This window comes from Syngnathus leptorhynchus, chromosome 16 (genome assembly GCF_054491065.1).
Source record: "Syngnathus leptorhynchus isolate UIUO chromosome 16, UIUO_Slep, whole genome shotgun sequence".
NCBI classification, from domain to species: Eukaryota; Metazoa; Chordata; class Actinopteri; order Syngnathiformes; family Syngnathidae; genus Syngnathus; species Syngnathus leptorhynchus.
The window spans coordinates 5,320,143-5,341,076 of NC_141210.1; the positions used below are offsets into that span (position 1 = coordinate 5,320,143).

The window sequence follows — 20,934 nt, forward strand, 5'->3', positions numbered from 1 at the left end:
TGGTGACAGTTGAATTTGACAGCCCGGCACTGAGTGGGAGGCGGCACTAACACAGCAACTGGGAACGCTGTGATTGTGTCGCATGTCAACACAAGTGGCAGTGAAGCTAACTTGAAGTTGTGCATTTTTTTTTTTAAATAACCAATTACGAGATCCAATACAAGAGCTGTTTTAAAATATTATAGAGGTATTAATAAAAAAAAATAATGGAGCATTCGTACGTCACAGGAACACTGTCTCGAGTTTTTAGTAAATATGGCATCACTGAAATATCCCAATAAAATAGTAGACATTTCACAGCACAACAAAGATGAAAAGTGTTTTGGTATAGAAGCAAAGAAAGGACAATAAAAAATAAGAAATGCTTTTTTTATTGTCTGTTTAAAGCATGAAAGAGGTGAGAGAGTACAGACAGGCAGCCAAGAGCCAATCACAGCGCAAGACAAGTCTGGTGTCTGTCCCGCCCCTTTCCTTTTCTGAGCCAATGGGGGAGCAGACATCAGAGGCGTGAGAAATTCCCCGCAGACCCTCAGAGAGGAAATGAAGAAAAGAATGTGTCGGGCGAGGAGGCGTGAGGAAAGAACCTGTCTCGATGTCATCGGCTTGGGCGGGACTGGCGGCTTCTTGCTTGATTTGGCCTCTGCGTCCGCCGGACGGGAGCCTCCGCTGAGCTCCTGCAAAGTGTTCTCCAACTCTCGAATGGTCTCCTCCAAGCTGTCCAGCCTTTTGTAGGCATTCTGGCGGACGTTTTCTCCTGGTTTGGGCTGTGTGGAGGCTGATGTGGAAAGATTTGCATCTCCATATGGACTTGGGGTGTCGGTGCTAGGATGGAGTTTCAGAACCACGTCCCCCGTCTCAATGCCTCTCCTCAGAGCCATCACCAGGGTGCTCCGCTGGCCCGAGCAGGGCGAAGATCTTTTTCTGGGTTTGGGCTGCGGTAGCGCCGTCTCCAAAATTGAAAGCAAGAGTCTGTAGGCGTCCTTGAGAGTGGCTTCCTCCCTGAAGAGCAGCAGCAGAGGCCGCTCACTCAAGTGTACCTCAGAGATCGCCGCGCCGTGCGCCGAGACGGTGCGCGTTTGCAAAATGACTCCCATGGCGCCGCTCAGCTCCTGGGCCTCCGAGGGCGACAGCGCCCTCATCTCTAGCTCGGTCAAGAGCAAAGTCACTTCCCGTTTGACGTCCCGTTCGCGCTGAGGAGGCGAAGCGCTCGGCGTCACCGAACGAAGGGGCACATCTCGGACGGGACACTGGGTCAACATGATGTGCGGAATGCAACGCAAAGGTCTGCCCTATAAACCAGGAAAGCACTTGAATTCATTTGGGATTGAAACACAATGACAGCAGATCGGACTGCCCTGAAGGATATTGAGTGAATATCCGACATGTTCTTTTTTTTTTTTTGGGAGGAACCCCTAATGGGGTCATGTAAAAATGAGGAAATCCACCATAACAGCCATCTCTGTTTTCACCCGCTGCTAGAAGCAGAGCACATATGGACTCGGCCGCTTGAACATGTGCTCACTGTTGGCGAGCACATCTGTCCAAGTACGCGTAAGGCTTGTGAGGTTAACGCAATAGCTTACCTCCAACTGGGTAGAACTTTTCTCCTGCTCTTCGTCTGTCTTGTCTCCGGACAGCGTCGGAGGCGTGGACGCCGGACGAGGGTTTTCCGACACCGTCCTCCTCAGTTTCACGTGAGGCTTCAGGATTTCTGCCTCCTCAGAGTCGGATTTCTGAAAGCAAGATGGGAAGCACATTTTCAAGCAATTTCATGAATTTTGTTTGAAAATATAATCTGTGATTTTTTTCCCCTTGAATATTGTGATTGTGGCTAAATAAATAAAATATACATATATATATAAAAAAAAAAAAAAAAAACCACAGCATGCCTAACAAATTTGAATTGCATTTCAGGGAGCAGGCGATGGTTACCTTGACGCTCTTTCCGGGAATGAGGGGCTCCCCGCTGCGGGTGATCAAGCCCGGAGACGAAGGGAAGCTGCGTCTGGGTGGGGGCGGCGGGGGAGACTTGGAGGGTTTCTCTGTGCGGTAGCGAGGCACCGTCAGCTCATCTGTGGAGGTTGGGAAAAAAAAAATGACAATCATCTAACTCTAATCGAACTCTACCTAGACCTTCAAAGCCTGCATTTATCATGATGAAATTATTCAACAAGAAATTGGTTAACACGCGGTTTCATCTTGGAAGTATTTTTTTTTTCTTTGATCTTCTGAAGCTGACACTATTTTGGCTCTACCGCTCACCGGATCCCAGCCTGGACCCGCCTTCCTTCTTCTGCAGGGGCTTGTTGACGCTGCGGTGCTCGGGAGTGGCCGTCCCGCTCTGAGGCGTCTGGGGCACCTGCGAGGACGTGGCGTTGGAGGCGGGCTTGATCTGTTTGGCGGCAAAGTCCAGGTCGGGTATGGCCTTCAGGAGCTCAGCCTGCGTCTCCTCCAGCAGCCGGTTGATGTCCTGAGCGCTGTACTGGGTCAGGCTGGCCCGCTTCTCCTCCCAGTCCCGCTCGGCTGCCTGGGAAGACGACAGATGGTGCCGATAAAGCCTCGGCTCGACGATAAGAGGGGTGAGGAATGCAAATTGATTCCTACCAGGCGGACTTCGACGGACAAGGCTTTATCAGCAGCGCTTCGGCGTTCCAGCTCCTCCAGAGCTTTGCCCTTGTGAGGGACGGGCGGGTGATTGTCCTTGTGCTGACCCGCCGGGTTCCCGTGGTGGCGGCGGGAGAGGCTGGTGTGCGGGCTCCAGTTGGACAGGCTGTTTCCTCCCCCGAGGTCGTTGATGGCGAGCGGCGGGCTGGTGGGCAGATCGAAATCCGGGAACTTTCTCAGCTCCTCGTTGTGCTTGGACGAGTTGAAGTCCTCGTGTTTTTTCCACACGCCCTCGCTAGCTTGCCTTGGAGGGAGGGTGAGTCAGACACATCGCCATCGTCAAATTGTGAGACCCAAGACATGGATTGGTTCCAGATCCACATTCAACTCTGTGGCATACTTGCGCATGGCGTTGAGGGTGTCCGTGATGGTCTTGCAGCGTTTCATCAGGGCGTCCAGCCTGTGCGGCTCCTCCTTCAGGAACTTGACCGCCTCTACTTCCACCCGCAGCACCACCCGCATCTTGCTCTGAAGGCTGGGGAACTGATCTGGGGCGCAAGGGAAGACATTTCAGTTGACTCGGCTCTTTGGCGGAGATGAGAGTGATTCAGCCGCTTGACAGACGGCGAGTGGGAGACTTAAAAGGCGAACGGGCGCCGCCGCGCCTAATTAGTCACGCCGAAGGCGTCAGACTCACTCTTGAGCTCGGTGAGCGTCTCGCCTAACTTTCGGAGGACGGCCGTCTTCTCCTCTAACTCCTGCACGCTCACCAGCTTGTGGTTGACGGACGACTCCTTCTGGATGTCCTCCACCGACTTCTCCAGGTCACTGAGGGGGAGGAAACGTGCATAAAGATGAATGCGGGCCGCCTCTCACCGCTCCGCCGCTCTTTTCAATTAACTCGCTCCATCGGCTGGCAATTTTTGCAGAGGTTTTGCGGCCAGCTGAACCGGAGCGGCCTGGGCAGGAATTAATAAGTTTGGAAAAGTACTTTAGTGCCTTGCAGGGAACACGGGGGCAAATACAAATCTGAACTAAAGTTTACAGTCGAATTCAGAAGTGCTTAGATTGTGGTCAACCTAATGTGTTTATAGATTGAATAAATGGTTAAAGGAGGAATTGCTTCAACAAAATTCAAACAGTTCTTTGGAGTTTTAAGAACAAATTTGAGACAAATTACTCCAACAATCAGCAATTATATCACACTTAATGCAATTGCATTTTTGTCTTGCTGAAATCAGTCTCTTATACGGCTTGTTCCGTGAGAACCCTCTGCAAAGTTTAGTAGACATTTCTCCAACAGACAATTAAAACACACATGTGAATGTTTGTTCTAATCCTCTTTGCTTTTGGCCTTGGGCTAAATTTGGGTCCTGTTACCTCAGAGAACCAGGCGGTGCATATCTGACGCAGAGATCTCAAGGTGGCTCTCAGCTCTGCCCGTGCAGGAGCTTCAATTAGTCGCTAACACCTCACATCTTAATAAGAATCTGTGAGTGCTAAGTCGGGCTTAATTACGCTTCCGGCTTTATCAGAGCGCCGCCATGCCGCCGCGTGACTCACTCCCTTGAATTTGCACTTTGTCGTAAACGCACGAAAAGTAGCTCTTTGGTCTCATTTTGATGATTAGCCACGTGTGTGTGTGTTGGTACTGACTGAAGCTGCTGAATGATGAGCTCCTCCTCGTTGAGATACTTGAGCCTCTCTTCCTCCACCAGGAGGCGCTGCCTCTGCAGGGGGTCCTCCTGCTTGCGGAGGGCGTCGGCCACACGCACGTTCAGCTCGGTTTCGGTGCGCTTCAGCAGCGTGCGCATGGAGTCCTGGTTCTCCAGCTGTCGGATAAACCAAATGGGGAAAGATTATAAATATGATGAAATTCTAAAACAAAAAATATTGGCTGGAATAAGAAGTCATTTTATAACAACTTGTTTTTATAGCAACTGTGCGAGCACTAATTTGCATGCGCCCACACTGAGGATGCCCTAAGAATTTTTTTTTTAAAAATCACAGGGTGTGGCAAATTTACAAAATGCGAAACTCCTCCTCGCCGTTATGAATGGAAAATTGTAAAGAGGCGGCGTGTGTAATACAACTCTGAGATGAAAGCACCTGGTAAGGGAGGAAGGATGCATTATGGATGAGCCACATGTTCCAGGAAGTAAAACAACACCGCTCACATTGCGGATGACCCCGTGTGGTCCCTGCTACAAAGCCACCATGGGGATGTGTGGAAACAGAAGACCACATTATCATATTTTATAAAATATTCACAAATATTTACGCTGATATTATTTACATAAGCGCACACTGGAGAAGAACCCCCATCTTGCACCCTGTCTCGGTTGAATAATTCATAACCCGCATGTCAAATGCAAGCTGCGGGCCTTCAGTGTGGGTGACACGTAAGGTGCAGAGGAAACGCCCTGCCTCTGTTCTGGATGTCATGACAATGAATGAGAAAAAAACCCAAAATCACATTAATCAATGATATCATAAGTAGGTAAAAATTAAAATGCAATTTTATTTGAAATAAAAATTAATTGGGGGAAGTAATGATTGAATACTAATAATCTATTGTCAAAATAAAAAAAAAAGAATACAAAAAAATTCAAATAAATAATACAGATAATTAAAAAAAATCAAAATGATCGATATAGACAATTATAAACAATTGCTGTGAAGATTAGCGTACTTTGCAGTGGATCTCTATCGCTTACGTAGTACATCATAATCGGTGCTGTCCAACTGCATCACCCTGAAAGCCGTCTACTGAATAATTGACTGTACCTGCGTCTTGCGCAACTGTCCGAGCTGCTTGCGCAGGTCGTTGGCGTTCTGCTGCAGCCCGTGCAAGTGCAGCTGCATCTGGAGGCGGCTGACGTTGTTCAGCGGCGTCGAGTTAGACGGCGGCGGCGGCATCAGCGCCAGCGGGGCCGACGGCGTGTGAGCTGCCAATCACAACGGGACACGGGAGGGAGGGGGAACGAGGGTTCACGGTGAGGTCAAGTCATTCAGTTTAACGCCGACTGGCCTGTTACGATATATGGATACGCACAAAATAAAACACACATCCACGGGTACACACACACAGTGTGCACAGCGTGTGACTGAGAAAACCCACAAAGCCCTAATGGCCCACTGGAGATATTTGAGCTCATGCTATTAGTAAACCCATTCGAAGGTGCAATTAGTTAGCCCAGTAGTGACACACAGGGGGGATAACCATGCTCTTATCTTAAACAAACCGCTGTGGGAGTACGGATCGCTCCTAAAAATGCACACACACACACACACACACACACACACACACACATCACACACACACACAGAAGTCTCCTGACAGTGTCCCATCTAAGACCAAACAAGACTGTGAAAGCCCCTGAAGGACCAAGCAGATATTTAGAGACAGAAAGAAAGGGAGACGAGGGAGGGGGGTCCGCACTATTCTGGAGAGGTAGACGCCCGAAACAAGAGGTGAGAGGGCAAAGGAGTAATGAAATGGCAACTACCTTTCTTCTTTAGCCGTCCTGCTGGAATATAGAAAGATCCAGTTACTCAGATCGTAGTAAGAGGGAGTTTTTTGTTTTTTTTCAAATACAATTGTACTGGATTTGACTGTTGGGAATTAGAACAGCTCTCAGCTGATACATCAGGTAGTGGTAGGAAAATTGTTTCCATGAACTCACTTAAGTGATCCGGTGAACTTCAGCCCAGTGAGACATTTGAGTGTCACTTTGGGGTACTCAAGAGTTTTCCATTTCGAGTCGTAATATGTGTCAACTCAAAAACAAAACTTGGCAGTGTCTGAGTTCCCAGTACTCACTTCCAGTGGCGGAGCCGTCGCTGTTGGTGTCGGTCTTGTCACTGGAAGAGAAAGGTAATGTCCGTGAGAAGTCGGCTCCCTGGTCCGGGGGGCAGCCCGCCATCATGCAGAGGCGCAGCAGGCCGCATCTGAGGGATCAACGGCCAGAGGGCAAGCACATTACAGTGCTCACTCTAAATGCAACACCGGACAGTAACGAGGCGTTCGCATGGCCTGCTTTGTGTCCGGAAAGCTAGCTAAATGTCGTCATTAGCTCGTCTTCTCATGAAAGGGAGTATAAATACTTCAGGTACTGTGTAAATCTGCTCTTTCAAACCATAATGGAGCCTAGATGGTCTTACGTGCTATCACTGTCAGGCGCCCTGGTCAGGACGCTCTGGACCAGGCCGGTCAGGCTGGCGATCTGCTTCTCCATGGCCTCCATGCGCTCCAGACGATGATCCCTGTCGAAGTGTCCAATCTCAAGTCAACTTCAACATCATATAGGTGTTTTCACATTTGAGATGGTTTCAACAATCCTTAAAAAGCAATCTAGTCAAAAAATATGGTGGGCCACAAATGGACCCCAGAGCCTATTTATGGCATTACTGCTGCTCTAGAGCCAACTGGTACGCTTCAACCGACCTGCTGGCATCAGAATCTGGTCCGGACAGCGATGACCCAAAACCGGGTGTAGCCCTGCCCCCCTCCCCTGGTCCGGCGGTGAGGCAGAGAGGCTCGGAGCCAGAGCTGGGTCTGGATTTGGGACTGTCAATAAACACAGAGGACACCGAGTCCTTGCGGAAGTTCTGCCTGACAGGCGAAGCCCGGTTGGGCGAGCCAGAGTACGTGTCTCTGTCCCGCAAGTGCGTGTCGGGGATCTTCTGCGGGGACGACGGCGCCATGCGGAAGCCCATGCCCAGCGTGGCTGAGTACGTGTCGGCGTATAGGGACCCCCCCCCGGGCTTGTAGAGAGAATCGTCCAGCTCCCCCTGCAGGGCGGCGGCGGAGTACGTGCTGAGGGAGCGCACGGAGCCGCGGCGGTACAGGCCCGAGGACACGGGGAAACTGAAGGGGTCTCCGATGGCCGCCAGGGACTGCGTGGAGGCGATGCTGAGGCGGCCCTCGTGCATCAGGCTGTAGGGGTCCGCGTACAAAGACTCGTTCTTCATCAGCGCCAAGTTCTTCGCCGAGACTTCCTCATCCGGCTTGACGTCTCGCCGCTCCAGGATGGCACTGGGCGAGGGCGAGAGGGCCGCGTTGGCCATGTGGGCTGCTGCCGCGGCAGCGTGGTGGGGGTGGCGTGCCTGCTCGTGGGGCGAGTGGGACCCGGCGAAGGAAGGCGGGCGGCCGCTGCTGTAGGAGAGGCGGGAGCGGGAAGGGGAGCCCGAAGAGCCCGACGACGAGGGGAGCGTGTTGAGGCGGCGAGTTGGAGATGAGTCACAGGACGAGTACACCATCTCCCTCTGAAATCAGGAAGCGGCCCTTGTTACCATGGAGACACAACTGTCAGTAGTAAAACGGCAACGTTAAAGACTGTCTATCCATTTTCGCCGGCTTTTTGTGGCGCGTCATAAAGTTGCGCTCGACTCCCTTTATGGCCATCGAATGACAAACAATCATTTGTTATTGCATTTAACGCTTAACTCATTGCGCCTTTCTAGCCACAGTGATCTCACCGTGTTATCAGCAAATACAGGAGGCCGCCAAAAATGTCAACATACTTGCATAACTACTTCGAATATATTTGTTTGCCGGCAAACCGCAATATTAGGTACACCTACACACCCGCCTGTCCCGTTGTCATTATCGCCCTTCAGTGTATTGTTAATGGCAGGAAATGGCGAAGCGGGGTTTTGTGTTCAATAATTAAAACAAAAAATATGTCTCCCTCAGGTCTTTCTTGATTGTCGCTGAGGCGGAAATGTAAACAAAAAAAAAAAAAGATACGCTTATTTTAACACGGTAACATTGTTGTCAACAGATGGTCTGCTGAAGATGGGAAACACATTTCCAGGAGGAATACCTGCTTAAATCACCAGTGAAGCAACAAAAACAACAACTTAAAAAAAAAAAAAGCTCATTAGCGCTGCATTAAAGGCTGAAAACGGTTTCAGTTAAACAAAGTGAATGTAGCATATCGTGGCAATTCAAATGGGCCTTTGAGGGATTGTGAAGTTTTTTCCCCCTACTAAAAATGCTAGTGCATCAAAATGACCTACTGCATGTTTAGCCATGAAAAAAAAAAATCCACGCTTCAGACTTCCCGTCCTTGCTCACCCGCAGGTCCCCGTTGGCCAGGTGGGCGGCGGCCGGGTAGGAGGCATAGATGGGCTCCTTGCGGTATATCTTGATCACGCTGCGGTCCTGGATGTCACGCACGTCCTCCAGCTCGTAGAAGACGTTACGCGCCTCGTCTTTGATGAGCACGGCCGTGTTGGGCGATTTGAGCATGCCGGCCGTCAACTTCTGCGGGAACATGTGCACGATGAGGGCGTGCAGCGTGTCCAGGCTGCTCAGCTCGTGGGTGATGTGCACGCGGCGCGTCTCGTCGCCGTACTGCAGGAAGAGAACGCCTGAAAAAAAAAAAAAATAATAATAAAAACGGTAAATCACATTCATCACCTCTCACGCACCGTATACGCACATAATTCTACAGACATTTCTCAAGCCAGTTAACTATGATTAAACTCAAAATACACAAAATAAAAAGAATTATCCTCATTCATCCACAGGGAAGGTGCAAAACTTCAATTTGATCTGACATATTTTTTTTTTTTTAAATGTGTCTTGACGCCTGACTAACCTGCATACTCATCTTGGTAGAGCACGGTCCAAACACACAAAAGAACACACAAAGCAAAGAAAGAACCAATTGTTAAAAGTCAGACATGTAGTGGTGCTGGAAAAACCCAAAATGTGCACACGCAAACCCAACCAAAGTAAAAAAAAAAAAAAAGGAGGAGGATGGACAAGGAAAGGACGCAGGATGTGTGTGCGCTACATGCTCACCTGGAGAGCGTAGCTTATTCTGGCTAGCAGATCGCGACAGGGGGAGGCTCTGACGGAAGCGGTTCATCCTGTTAAAGCCGATGGGCACGTCGGCCTCTGACATGGTCTCTAGGGACTCGGCGGAGGCGAAGGACAGCTTGGTGGCCTGGTCGGCGAGCCCCGACTGGGTGGACTGGGAGTGGCGAGGGCTGCGGCTCTGTGAGAGTCAGACGACACAACGGCGAGGTGAGGAGAAGTCAGAAGAACACGAGTGACATACAAAACACCGATTTGGGGACATTGCAGTCGGAGGATGTTCTTGAGCTTTGTGCCCTCATTCAAACTCCCCAGCTGCTGTAAATTGTACTTTTTTTTTTTTTTGGGAAGCTCATGTAAATCTGGCGCTGGCCGGCACACTGCGGATTCAGGGCAGCTGGGCCCCGAGCTCAGCGGAGCGGCTGGATGATCTTCTGACGCAGAGGCTCCCGTAATGAGCTCCCACAAGCTCTGCTTCTTGTTTGGAAGAAAGAACAATCTGGAGTCTTTTAACATTGGACAGGTGGATCCTTGCCGCCTTATTCTACTTACAGTATAGTTTCTTCCATGCATATTCAAACTCTCGAATGTGTCCTATTTAGTATGTAAAAAGAAGAAAAGTCTTCCCAAGGGAGACTTTGACTAAAGTTTTTCTTATGTCAAGCAAAGCGAAAATAGTTTGAAGGAGCATTATTGGCCTGCGATGAACCATCGACAATGTTTAGCATCTCGAAAAGTCAGTTACATTATTTATCCGTTTTGCCCGAAAGCAACTTTTCACTTGATACTCCCCTCTATCTATATTTATGTGTGCCGGCCTTCTGTCAATGTGCATGCATAATTTAGCCTCACACACACACATACACATACACACACACACACACACACACACATGATACAATAGTGAGAGTGTTCAGCAGTTTGTAAGCATGTGAAGAAACACCTTTGGAGCAATAAAAGCCGCTGTGCTTTCTTTTTTTCGCAGATCTTGTAGAGTGCGGGCCACAAGCCGACATCGAATTTAGCAAAAAGACTTTACGGTTTTAAAAGTCGGCACAAAGCAGTCCTTTTTTCTATTGCTTTGTCAAATCAGAGAAAGACGACTCAGAGGTTCTTAAACATGTCAATGTGATATTTTTCTTATTTATTCTGTTTTCTATTCTAGAGAAAGGAAAACAGCTACAGTGCTCTATAGGTAGACAGCAAAACATGAAAATTTCTCTGTAGCCATTTTAGAGCATCAATAATGAATCATCCTGGCAGCATCTTCCCCATTTTCTATTTTATTTTATAAAAGCAATGGACACATTTTCTATAAGTGAGCCCTGTTAGCGTTAAAACACGCATGAATGTGATTTATTTATGAAGTCTGCTGATGTACTGACACCTTGACGGCCTATTTTGCAATTCTTCTTCTTTTTATTGTTATTCCCTCTTGCTTCGACGCAGTTTCCACTTCCAAGAATCCTCTTTGTGCCTCATTTGTCATTTCTTGGTTACGCAGCCGTATACATTTGCTCTCTCTCCTCTGCACATAAATTGACTGACTGTGCCTCTCTCGCTATTCATCCACCTTGGCGATTGTTCTCGGGCCAATCTTTTGCTTGGACACACAATACCCCTGAGCGACCCCCCCCCCCCCCCAAACCCGCTTTCTTCTCCCTTACAAGACAACTGAGGCTTCCTAATAGCAGGCGCCGTCAATTCATGGAGCAAACTGCTTCGCCAGGGAATAAACAGAAAAGAAAATGGTGCCCTGAAGACAATGGTGGGCCAGACACAAAGTAGTCATTTTATTAGCTTTTACCTGTCAATCAAATAATATCTAATCTAATACGTTTTAGAGGACTGCAATAAAGGTTTACAAAGTCGATTTTACTGTTTTAATCTGAATCATGGCTGACATAAATTTTTATAGGCTAAGAGATTTTCTGGGGATTTCCCATGAAGCGACTAAACATGACAATAAAATGACACAATTTTACCAACTATGGCGAAGCCGCTCCAGGGAGGAGCCGGTCGAATGAAGGTTCGTCGAAGGTGAAGTGAGCAATGCAAAAGCTAAGACATGAAAAGACAACGTTAAATAACTTAGTTGAAAATTGGCGTGACGGCTTTTTGGAAACTGTTGCCATCGTAAACCGAGTTGAATTGACGAGGTTGTCATCTGCAGAAGCTAAAGGCTATCATTAGGCTTGCGAGCGGCACTCTAATTCCCATCAATCACTTTTGGAGTAAAATGCTGAGAGTGATAGATAAATTGCCGCGCATCTCACTATGGGTCAAGGAACTCGGCTATTGATATTCACTGACATTTCCACCCTGTCGCGCTGATAGCCGAGGTGGAATGGAAGGAGAGAAAGTGTGTGTGTGAGTGTTTGGGGGGGGAGATACACAGAAGATAAGCCCCTGGCATTTTTTTTTATCCTCCGTGCTCTCACACATCAATAGTCGCATTGTTTAGCAAGAGCTCCTCCCTGCCAACTTCCACAAGAGACAACTGCCCACCGGGGAGGATACTTGACCGTCGAAGCAGATGATCAATATGTCTTAGCGCCGAGTATTTCTTCTGCTGAGGTGTTCGTTAAAAAAAAAAAAAAAAAAAAAAAAAAAAAAAAAAAAAGAAAAAATGTGGCCATGTAACTGAGTGAGGTATAATAAATTCTCCAAGGCTGCCCCCTGACACGACCACCTTCTATATACATATAATGTATATATGCATGAATGCGGGAGATTTGACGCTTGAGCAAACAGATAAACTGGAGGTCAAACACATCTATCCAGTACATCATGCTCAAAGGTCACTCAAGTGACAGCCTTTATATCCTGTAAGCAAACAGATGGGCTAAGCCTCAGTTCAAATTGAAATGCGAGTGGTGTAACGAGAAAGAATATATATATATATATATATATATATGTTGATGCAGACGAATCCAAAAATCTGACATAAACAAGTAAACACAAAATCCTTGGTGGAGGTTTTCCTTTAATATGCAGCACTGACCTTAAAGCTCCAGTAGTTGGGTTGTTGCTGCGGTGTTTCCAGTTGCACAGAAGAAGAAAGAGAAGATAGTTTTAGTAAGTGCAAGAAAATAAAATGTCAGCTCTCTGGCTCACTATATAAATAAAGATTGTATTGCACATCATACCGTCATACCGCCTCATACTGAGCAGGGGTGAATTCCCCCTATTAAAATATAATCACTTGTGAATCACAAGCACCCAGTCGCCCTAGAAATATATCGTGCGGATACTGAATTAAAAAAAATAAGAAAGATTGGGCAGCGTTCATGAATTTTAAATCCTAACCCTTATTCAAGCACTTATTCTTTTTATCTGCAGGCGCTTCTGAGTAATCAGTCAGTCGCTGCGTATTAATAAATGCTGACGCACGAGTGACGGGGAGGAAAGGGGGGGGGGGGGGGGATCAATATGGGGGTTTTAAGGTTTGTCTTTCACAATATTCACAACGAAGACAATTTGGAGTCCTCGACAAACCTAATATGTTTCTTTTTGGAATGTAGTGGGAGATAGGCCTTTTGCGCCGTTGTGGGAGTGAACACACAAGCGGCTCCCCTCATTCCCTCTAAATTCAGCGCAAGTGAGTCAACCCGACTTGTCCACACATCTAAGAATAAAATAAAGCGACAACAAGGGTCAGTGCAGAAAACTCTCCTGACACTCCATCAAGTACGTTGTAAATATTTACTCGTCTCTCGATGAGACAACTTTATTGACTCCATTTTGGCACGCAGCTGGAGCGAGTCAAGTCAAAGCCTCGTCCCCTTCCTGCTTTACGGCGCTATCGGCAACAATTACCGACCGCGGTCTTCTGGTCTTGCATCCCCCCCCCCCCCCTCCACGTGGAACAGAAAGGAAGAATCTTCGAATTGCTCGCACAATTGTGCACCGAAGGCACAGAGCTGAGTGAGCTGGAGCACCGCATTACCTGACCAGCATGTAAAGCAGGCTGCACTCACTACTCCCCTTCCTCCACTGCATGTCGTCATCCCCCAGCAGCCCACCAGCTACCGTCATTTGTACTTCTTCTATCTCTCACACACACATACACACACACATCTAAACTGCGACCGACTAGACTATCACTTCAAAAATAATAAAACAACAGCGCATGTAGGCAATCTGTGTTGTCTGGGTGTCGCCGCGACAACCAAAACAAACAACAGGTACAGGACATGGGTGCGCACACACATGCAGACACGCTTCAGTCCAGCCTCACCTGCACCCGTCCGCCGCTACATTCATCCTCGCCCGTACGTCAAGCGCGGCGAAGCGTCCGTGTCTCCCCTTCCTCCCTCATCGCAGGTTATTTAATTCATTACATCAGCTGATCGGGACGCTTCTCTTTTTTCCCGTTGGCCTTCTGATTCTCGCCGCTGCGGGCTAATTGAACAGCGGCAACGGCGGCGGCGGGCTTGCCTGACTGGTCGCAGAGCTGTACTCGCTCCAGCTCCTCCCTCCCTCCCTCGCTCGCTTGCTTCCTCCCTCGTCACTCTTCCCTCCTCCTCCACATGCGGGAGATGCGAGGCTTTTTTGCTGTGTCCTCAGTAGCACCCCTCGCCCTCCTTACGAAAACACTAAAAGATGCGACGTGCACCTACGAATTTGTCATTCCCAGCACTTGGAAAATTTGCAATTCCCGCTCGTCTGCGTTGCCCGACCTTTGCAACGTGATAGTCCCGCCATCTGTGGATGAGGTTGCCATGGCAACTATGGACTCCACCTGAATCGCTCCCTCCCTCTCTTGCTGTCTGTCTGTCTGTCTGTCTGTCAATGGCTCTTATAAAACATAAAACACTGTCACTTGTGTACTTTTGAGATCATTGTTGTCGTGGTGACTCAAGTTTAAATTTATCACGGCTGACAGCGTCGCTAAGCAAACTAGGCAAACAGGTTTGTGTTTAAATTTGATCAACGTATTTCATGTGAAAGACACAATTTCTGTTTGTATGTGCAAGTATGTATCGAAATCTACAATATTCATGTTTGTGGTGCATACCTGTTCTCGAGCAGCCCTCTCCGAGCTTCCCCTCATGCTGGCGTGCGAGTGCGACGGCGGGTTGTGGTGTTGATGTTGCAGCTGCTGCTGCTGGTACTTGCTCTTCAGGTGGTCCATGAAGGCGTCCCGCTTGCGCTCCATGTCGGCCTTGTGTAGGTTGGTGAGCGCCTCCAGGCTCTGCGCCGCCGTCACCGTGTGTCGGTGCTCCGACGTGTGCACCAGGCCCACGTTGGAGAAGCGCCGGCCGCTGCTGCCCAACGTCCGATACTCCCGCGGGTACTCCAGGTCATCCGTGGAGATCATGTGAGTGCCGCCGCGCTCTAGTTCTGCGGCGGCGATGAACGGAGGAAGGAAGCGACCATGGTGGAAGAGATAAGGACAAACAGGTAGAGAAAGAAATGGGATGCGATGTTAGATAGGAGGGCAGTTCCCGGCCCGAGTATTGATTCCAAAGTGCTGGCAAGGCAAGAAAAATGGTGAGCAAAGAGGAAAGGCTTTTGTAATGAATCAAAAGTGAGCTTGTTTTGCTGCTTTGTCATCCTAAGCGCTATTAACCATTCTTGGCTTATGAAACAAACGTCATATTTCTGCCATCACTGTCCACAACTCCCTGACAAGGCCAAGGAACGTATTTTACAAAAAAAAAAAAAAAAGAATCTCACGGCACACCAGCTAACCAAAGTGTCACCAAAAACGACAGATTTTTTCTTTTTTCAATTTTAGTTTGTGCTATGTCATTTGCGAGATAAGTAACATCGGCTGGCATAGAAGGATGAGCAAATATTCTTCATTCCTTCAGGTAAATAAATATTTATATTAATTTGATGACGACATTAGGAACAACTTTGAACCACTTAATGGACAGCACAGCTCAAAAACAACAAACAAATGGTAAAAACAATAACAAAATACAAGGAATAAATAAATAAAAAAAGTGGTGGAAGGTTTGCCGTGTAAGTTACCTTGTTTGGGATAACAGGCCCTGCTGGCATGTGCTGGAAGAGAAACATGCCAAGGGGTTAATTCACGTGTTTGTGCACAAACGTGTGCAAACAAACACAGCGGCAACAGCAAAAAGCACTATTAGAATTAATAGCACTTTTCCAACAGTAACAATTAGGGCATGCATAAATCATGTATTCACACGCACACACATATAAGAACACAGTTGACTACGAGTACATGAAAACACCAAATAGTACATTTAAGTTGTAGTCAACTGGAAGCAGGTGGACACACAATCGATACACTGAAGGTTAATTGTCACACAAAAAAACAGGTTGGATGAAGTGCATTAAAAAAATGGAGGAATAATTGAGTCTCTTCGGAGTCCGGAGAACCGCGTCCAGACTGCTAATGCGTGAAGAGCGCAGAATGTTGGTCATTAGCCAAATCAAAAATGGCGCTTTCTGGCATGTGCAATATGTGCAACCGTACTGGCCGGCTTTGCTCGAAATTGCGGTGTGATTTATTTATTCACTTATTTGCTGTTCTTTGGATTTTGCGCCCCCTTGTGGAGCAAGAGGAGGGATGCGCAGCAATACAACCTCTAAGTAAAAGCATAAATCATATATCTGAAATTAATCTTGAAATAAAAGCTTGATTTTCCTTTAAGTCTGACACGTGTTATTTTTATTTTTTTTGCTGTTAATGTTAAGGCTCTGCAATTCGTTCGTCGCATGGCAATCCTGTAATCACATTTCCTCTGATTAAAACAAAATGTGATGCTCTCCTCTGGGCAAATCTTGAAATACAAGTGGTGAAGGACTGCAATTGCCCCACTTAGCCAGTCTATTTATCAGGCCCTGGTGTCCATTAGAGATGAAGTGATGATAAATAGAGGTGAAGCGGGCCGGCGGGTTGACAGCGTTAGCATCGAGCAGAGATCCACTTTGCACTTCATTAGCTCGTGGCGTGTTGGCTAACAAGTGGCCCAAATCACGAGCCCCATCACAATGCTCTGCGAAAATGGAACTTTTGTATATAAAAAGTACAACAATGCCGTCCGTGCCAGTCTCTCGGCAGAAAAGCCCTAAATGCAAGACAATAAGTTTGGCGCACAATTGCGAGAGGTCTGACAAAACTTTGCATAGAGCAGATAGAAGGTCTTTATAAGCTGCGTGGGTTGAGATAGCAAAGAATAGAAAAATGTGAATTCACGCTTCAGGCTGGCGTCATTGGCGCCTCAATATATCTTCACATAAGCTTGCAGACAAAGCAAAGCCTGCGAAAAGAACATTGGCTGCAGAACTAAAAGGAGCAAAAAGAGTGGTAGCCTTGGGAATAGAGGAACAGCTAATGGAAACTGCCGGAATGCTAACATGCTAACATGTAGTGCTGTTCGTACAGTAATCATATCGACAGCAAAATGGCAACATGAGCACAGAAAACAGAACTGTATTAAATTAAAAAAATCCCATCTTAAGTACCATGACAAACGCAAACTGCACAACAGCTAACTTGCTAACAGTATGCTTAAAAACACACACTTGAAATCAAACTGCGTACAGAATGCTAACATTTGGTTTGCTAATATGTAGTAAGATAGCAACCTGAGTACAGAAAGCGTAAAGTTACATATGTCATCAAAGATTTTATTATTATGCTATGTGGACATTAGCTCAAATGCTAACATATAGCAAGATGGGTAGTGAAAATTCTGAATGGATTTTAATAAAGATCTAAAGTCATCCCTTATTTTTCAGGTACTATTTCAAACCAGAATAGCTAAATCGCTAACATTTCCTATTAGAACATTCATACATTATTCACTGGAAAGCTGAAACAAAGTTGTCTTGCTAACGTTATGGCCTGAAAGTGTATCGTAGTTATTCTCAACTTCTGACTTTTTTGAGTCACCGGTTCGCACACAGAATATGATCACGTATGCCGAGCCTCCACTCAAAGGTGGGTCATTTCAGTGAACTGAATTTCATCTCGTCAAGAAGAAGCAGAAGAAGCGTCTTCTTCTACACCTGCTGGAACTCTCGCAGTTCGCCGGCTTTCATCGATTTCATACGTGCTCACTTCAAAGCAGGTCAGAAGGAGTGAAGGGTAGAGAGAGGTGTCCTCGGAATGCTAAGGAGCTTTCTGACTGCACTGCTTCCACTGTAGCGCTCCAGCAATGAGCCAAGTGCTAAGCTAATAAACATATCACAGGTGTAAATTATTATGCATGTCATTTAACTGTGACGGCGTAACATTTTTATTCTAAGTGGAATTTATTGCATAATGAAACTTCCAAAGTGGCTTTATCGGAGAAGTTCAACTTTTGTTACCATGACGACAGAGCATTTTTCGAGCCATTTTCCAAAGATAATGGTGATTGTGTAAGTGTACACAAGGTTGTGGCCAGAGCGTGCAGAATTCCGTGCTCCAGTGGACCTTAATACTGTATTTAATGTAAAGTAGTATCTTGTCCAACCATGTTTAATCATACTTCTCTAATCCTTCAGTGCACAGACTGTCACTCGTTGCATTGAGCACTCATTGAAGCAAAGCGAGGCAAGCGCGCCTATACCTCGAATTTTAATTTAATGGGAGCACATCGTAAGCTTCTTGCGGGACGCCAGCTGTGACGGCGCTGGATATTTTAACCGAGAACGGAGAGGGTGAGTCAGCGGAGGCAGGTTGAAGAATGAGTATCGTGAGAAATACAAGGAGCAATGCAACAATCGACGATTGGCATTCTGTGCAAATAACTAAGAGGAGAGGAGGATATTGCCTCTTGTCAACGTCGGCCTTTTTAAATGACGTTTTTTTTCCCGTTGATATCAAGTTTGTTCATTATGAAAATGTTGACTCGAGTGACTGTTTCCAAAAACTCACGAAGGCTTTAAAAAGTATTCTATATTTGTGAAACTGGTGTCTGCTCAAAAGGGTTTTAACCCCCCCCTCCCCAAAAAAACAGGGCCATTGCTAGCGGCCTAGCATGTGCACTTAACATTTTCCCTCCATTAGCCATGAAAGCTTGAAGTGGCGTCAGGAGACGAGCGCTAAAAGCGAAGCAAAGATGGTGGCCGCCCACCCGCAGGAAGCCATCAAGAAAGAGGTCAAGCCGCAATTTTGAAAGCGGAAAGACCACGAGAAGGCTCCGGGGTGGCCGAAAAAACCTTGATCATTTATTGGCAAAAGAGAGCTTTAATAAGAAGCCTCCTTCCACCCACCAGCTTCTCCACAACCTTACAACACCGCGTCTCCCCGGGCAACGCCGGCGCTACGAAGCATCTCCTTGAACACCATCAGCTCTGAATCGGTGCGTGTGAACGCTCGACAAAAGCGTCTCGCGGGTTTTGGAAAACATGCACAAATGGGCGGCTGTTAATTTATTGATCAACAAGTTTGGAAAGGAGCCAACATTTGCGCTCACATGGTTAATTGCTCGAGTCTGACGAGGAGTTATGTATCTCGTGGGTCTCGTGTAATAAACAGCCGTGGACTTGCGAGCCATTCAGACACATGTTGATACATTCCATTTAGCTAACTGCAATGGCCAGCGAGGAGAAACGGGAGGATATTAAGAAGCAGACTGGATGCATATTCATGAGCTGATTAAGAAGGATGGGATGGCGGGCAGGTAAGGCCACAGATGACGGATCTTCTTACAAGCGTGAACGCAGCGTGATGTCGTGTTCCCGTGAGCCTTTCCTCATATGGAAGTACCGAAAGCCATCAGAGGGCGCGGACCTCCGGCAAGACTGACGATAAATCCTTTTAATGTATGCAAATCTACAAAATGAAACTGTCGTATATATGCAAGGATATTTTGGCATAACCTGAAATGTATTTGAAACTAAATTTAACATTGAATAAATACCATAATACCACAAAAATAGGCACAGGGCATTTTCGATGTTCACAAATGGGACTGCTTACATCAACATGACTCACATGCCACATGGAAAATCAGAAAGAATTAGATTCACGGAGCGTCACGGCTCACCTGTTATCTGGTTTTTGATGCCACTATGACGTTTTAATTCTGATTCTCTTAATGCAATATGAATCAGAATACCGTGGCTCATTTACATTCGGAGGGGAACAAAGAAACTATTACCGCAAAGAAAGGTTTTGACTTGACTTGAAATAACCCACGAGAACAAACACTCATGATGTTCCAGTATAAAAACAGCAGGTGCATGATGAAGATTATGAAAAGCTTGGCAAGAAAATAAAGTGGTACAGTTATTAAATTGAAGGAAACCACTTTGGAGTCAACAGCCAAAGTCATTTGCATGATGTATTTCATATTGAGATGACATTTGTTGATTCAGATTTTTTTAAATCAAGACGCAATGAAATAAAACATGTAATAATGTCAAATTGAGCACATAAGACTCCAAGACAATCCCTTTAACATGATTATAATTACCATTAAGTAATTTCTAAACACAATTGGTTCCATCGCAATGTGAAGCTGCTGTTTTTTTTTTTTCAACGATCATATAATTCCCACACATACATAAAATCTCAACGTGGGTATTGATGTTGGCTAATTATAAGACATTTTATTTAGAAAGAACACATGGCCGCTTCTGACGTGGCGTATGAGCTCCCTGCAGAGCAGTCATCAAAACTATTAAATAATTCTCATGCTAGCTAGACGCAGCCAAGATGCTAAGCTAACAAGCGACTTGTCCTGGGCACATCTGCTCTCAGATGAGTTCCTTTCGTTGTTATCAATCAAAGTGGCAGAATGTAGCATGCCAGGCGAATGGGGGCGACAGCTGGCGCGAGAGTAGGGAAAGCGAGTATTACAAGTCGGGCACGAGCATTGGCTGCCCTAATGAAGACTCGGAGGAGGGAGGTGGCGTCGACAGTCTCGACATCGTGTTGAAAATGAAAAATTAACCAGTCGTAGTTTATTAACAGCTTGTATTTGTTTTCACGGGTGTTAGTGAGCACCCCCGAGGACACTTAGCAGGCTAAACGATGTAACAAAGGCAAAAAGGCTTGATAAATGCTGCGGTTGCTTGATATTGGCAGCTCTTTTTAACACAGTGATCGGATTTTTTGGATTGTATTGCGATTTTTTTTTTTTTTTTTTACATACAAACCACATAAGTTAGCTTAATGCTAACATAAATGAAAACGTCATAGACAAGCTAATGAAACTAGTACCATTACTGCACTAGTACATGGAGAAGCATAATTTTCAATTGATTAAAGCACTAAATCATGATTATTACTGTTTTTGATCACGTGTAATACTATCGCGCATTTATTTAGGTCAACGCTCTGTTTGATTTATAAACAGGTCTTGACTTTGAGCAGCAAACAATAGCTCGTTAATGAGCTTGATGTTTATGAGCAGCAACTACATGGCATTAAAATAGAATCAGTGTGAGAAACCCACTGTGTAAGAACGTAACATCACTTCTACTTCGTTCATACTTAGGCAGCAGTGTGGTCAATGTATATTTAAAAACTAATGAAGAGAAGCGGCTTTCCCGATGACACATTTCCTCGGATACGTAAGTAC

At 46.4% G+C, this 20,934-nt stretch overlaps 1 protein-coding gene across 13 annotated transcripts in view; it reads right to left on the bottom strand.

The window, feature by feature from the left end:
• The window catches only part of LOC147044338 (SRC kinase signaling inhibitor 1-like), a 58,648-nt gene that overhangs the window by 2,416 nt on the left and 35,298 nt on the right, over positions 1-20,934 (bottom strand). For 8 of the 13 annotated variants that reach the window (XM_085934763.1, XM_085934762.1, XM_085934756.1 and 5 more), the window contains 19 exons: positions 15,416-15,448; positions 14,454-14,779; positions 12,438-12,464; positions 9,419-9,614; positions 9,213-9,224; positions 8,687-8,982; positions 7,052-7,872; positions 6,769-6,870; positions 6,428-6,555; positions 6,114-6,134; positions 5,392-5,552; positions 4,261-4,436; positions 3,302-3,432; positions 3,005-3,152; positions 2,605-2,908; positions 2,263-2,527; positions 1,933-2,072; positions 1,584-1,733; positions 585-1,289 (listed from right to left, as the gene is read on the bottom strand). In XM_085934763.1, the coding sequence (XP_085790889.1) occupies positions 585-1,289; positions 1,584-1,733; positions 1,933-2,072; positions 2,263-2,527; positions 2,605-2,908; positions 3,005-3,152; positions 3,302-3,432; positions 4,261-4,436; positions 5,392-5,552; positions 6,114-6,134; positions 6,428-6,555; positions 6,769-6,870; positions 7,052-7,872; positions 8,687-8,982; positions 9,213-9,224; positions 9,419-9,614; positions 12,438-12,464; positions 14,454-14,756 (4,086 nt within the window). In that variant the 5' untranslated portion in view covers positions 14,757-14,779; positions 15,416-15,448. The remainder of the gene's footprint in view (positions 1-584; positions 1,290-1,583; positions 1,734-1,932; positions 2,073-2,262; positions 2,528-2,604; positions 2,909-3,004; positions 3,153-3,301; positions 3,433-4,260; positions 4,437-5,391; positions 5,553-6,113; positions 6,135-6,427; positions 6,556-6,768; positions 6,871-7,051; positions 7,873-8,686; positions 8,983-9,212; positions 9,225-9,418; positions 9,615-12,437; positions 12,465-14,453; positions 14,780-15,415; positions 15,449-20,934) is intronic. The other 5 variants (XM_085934764.1, XM_085934760.1, XM_085934766.1 and 2 more) reach the window with 5 other exon arrangements.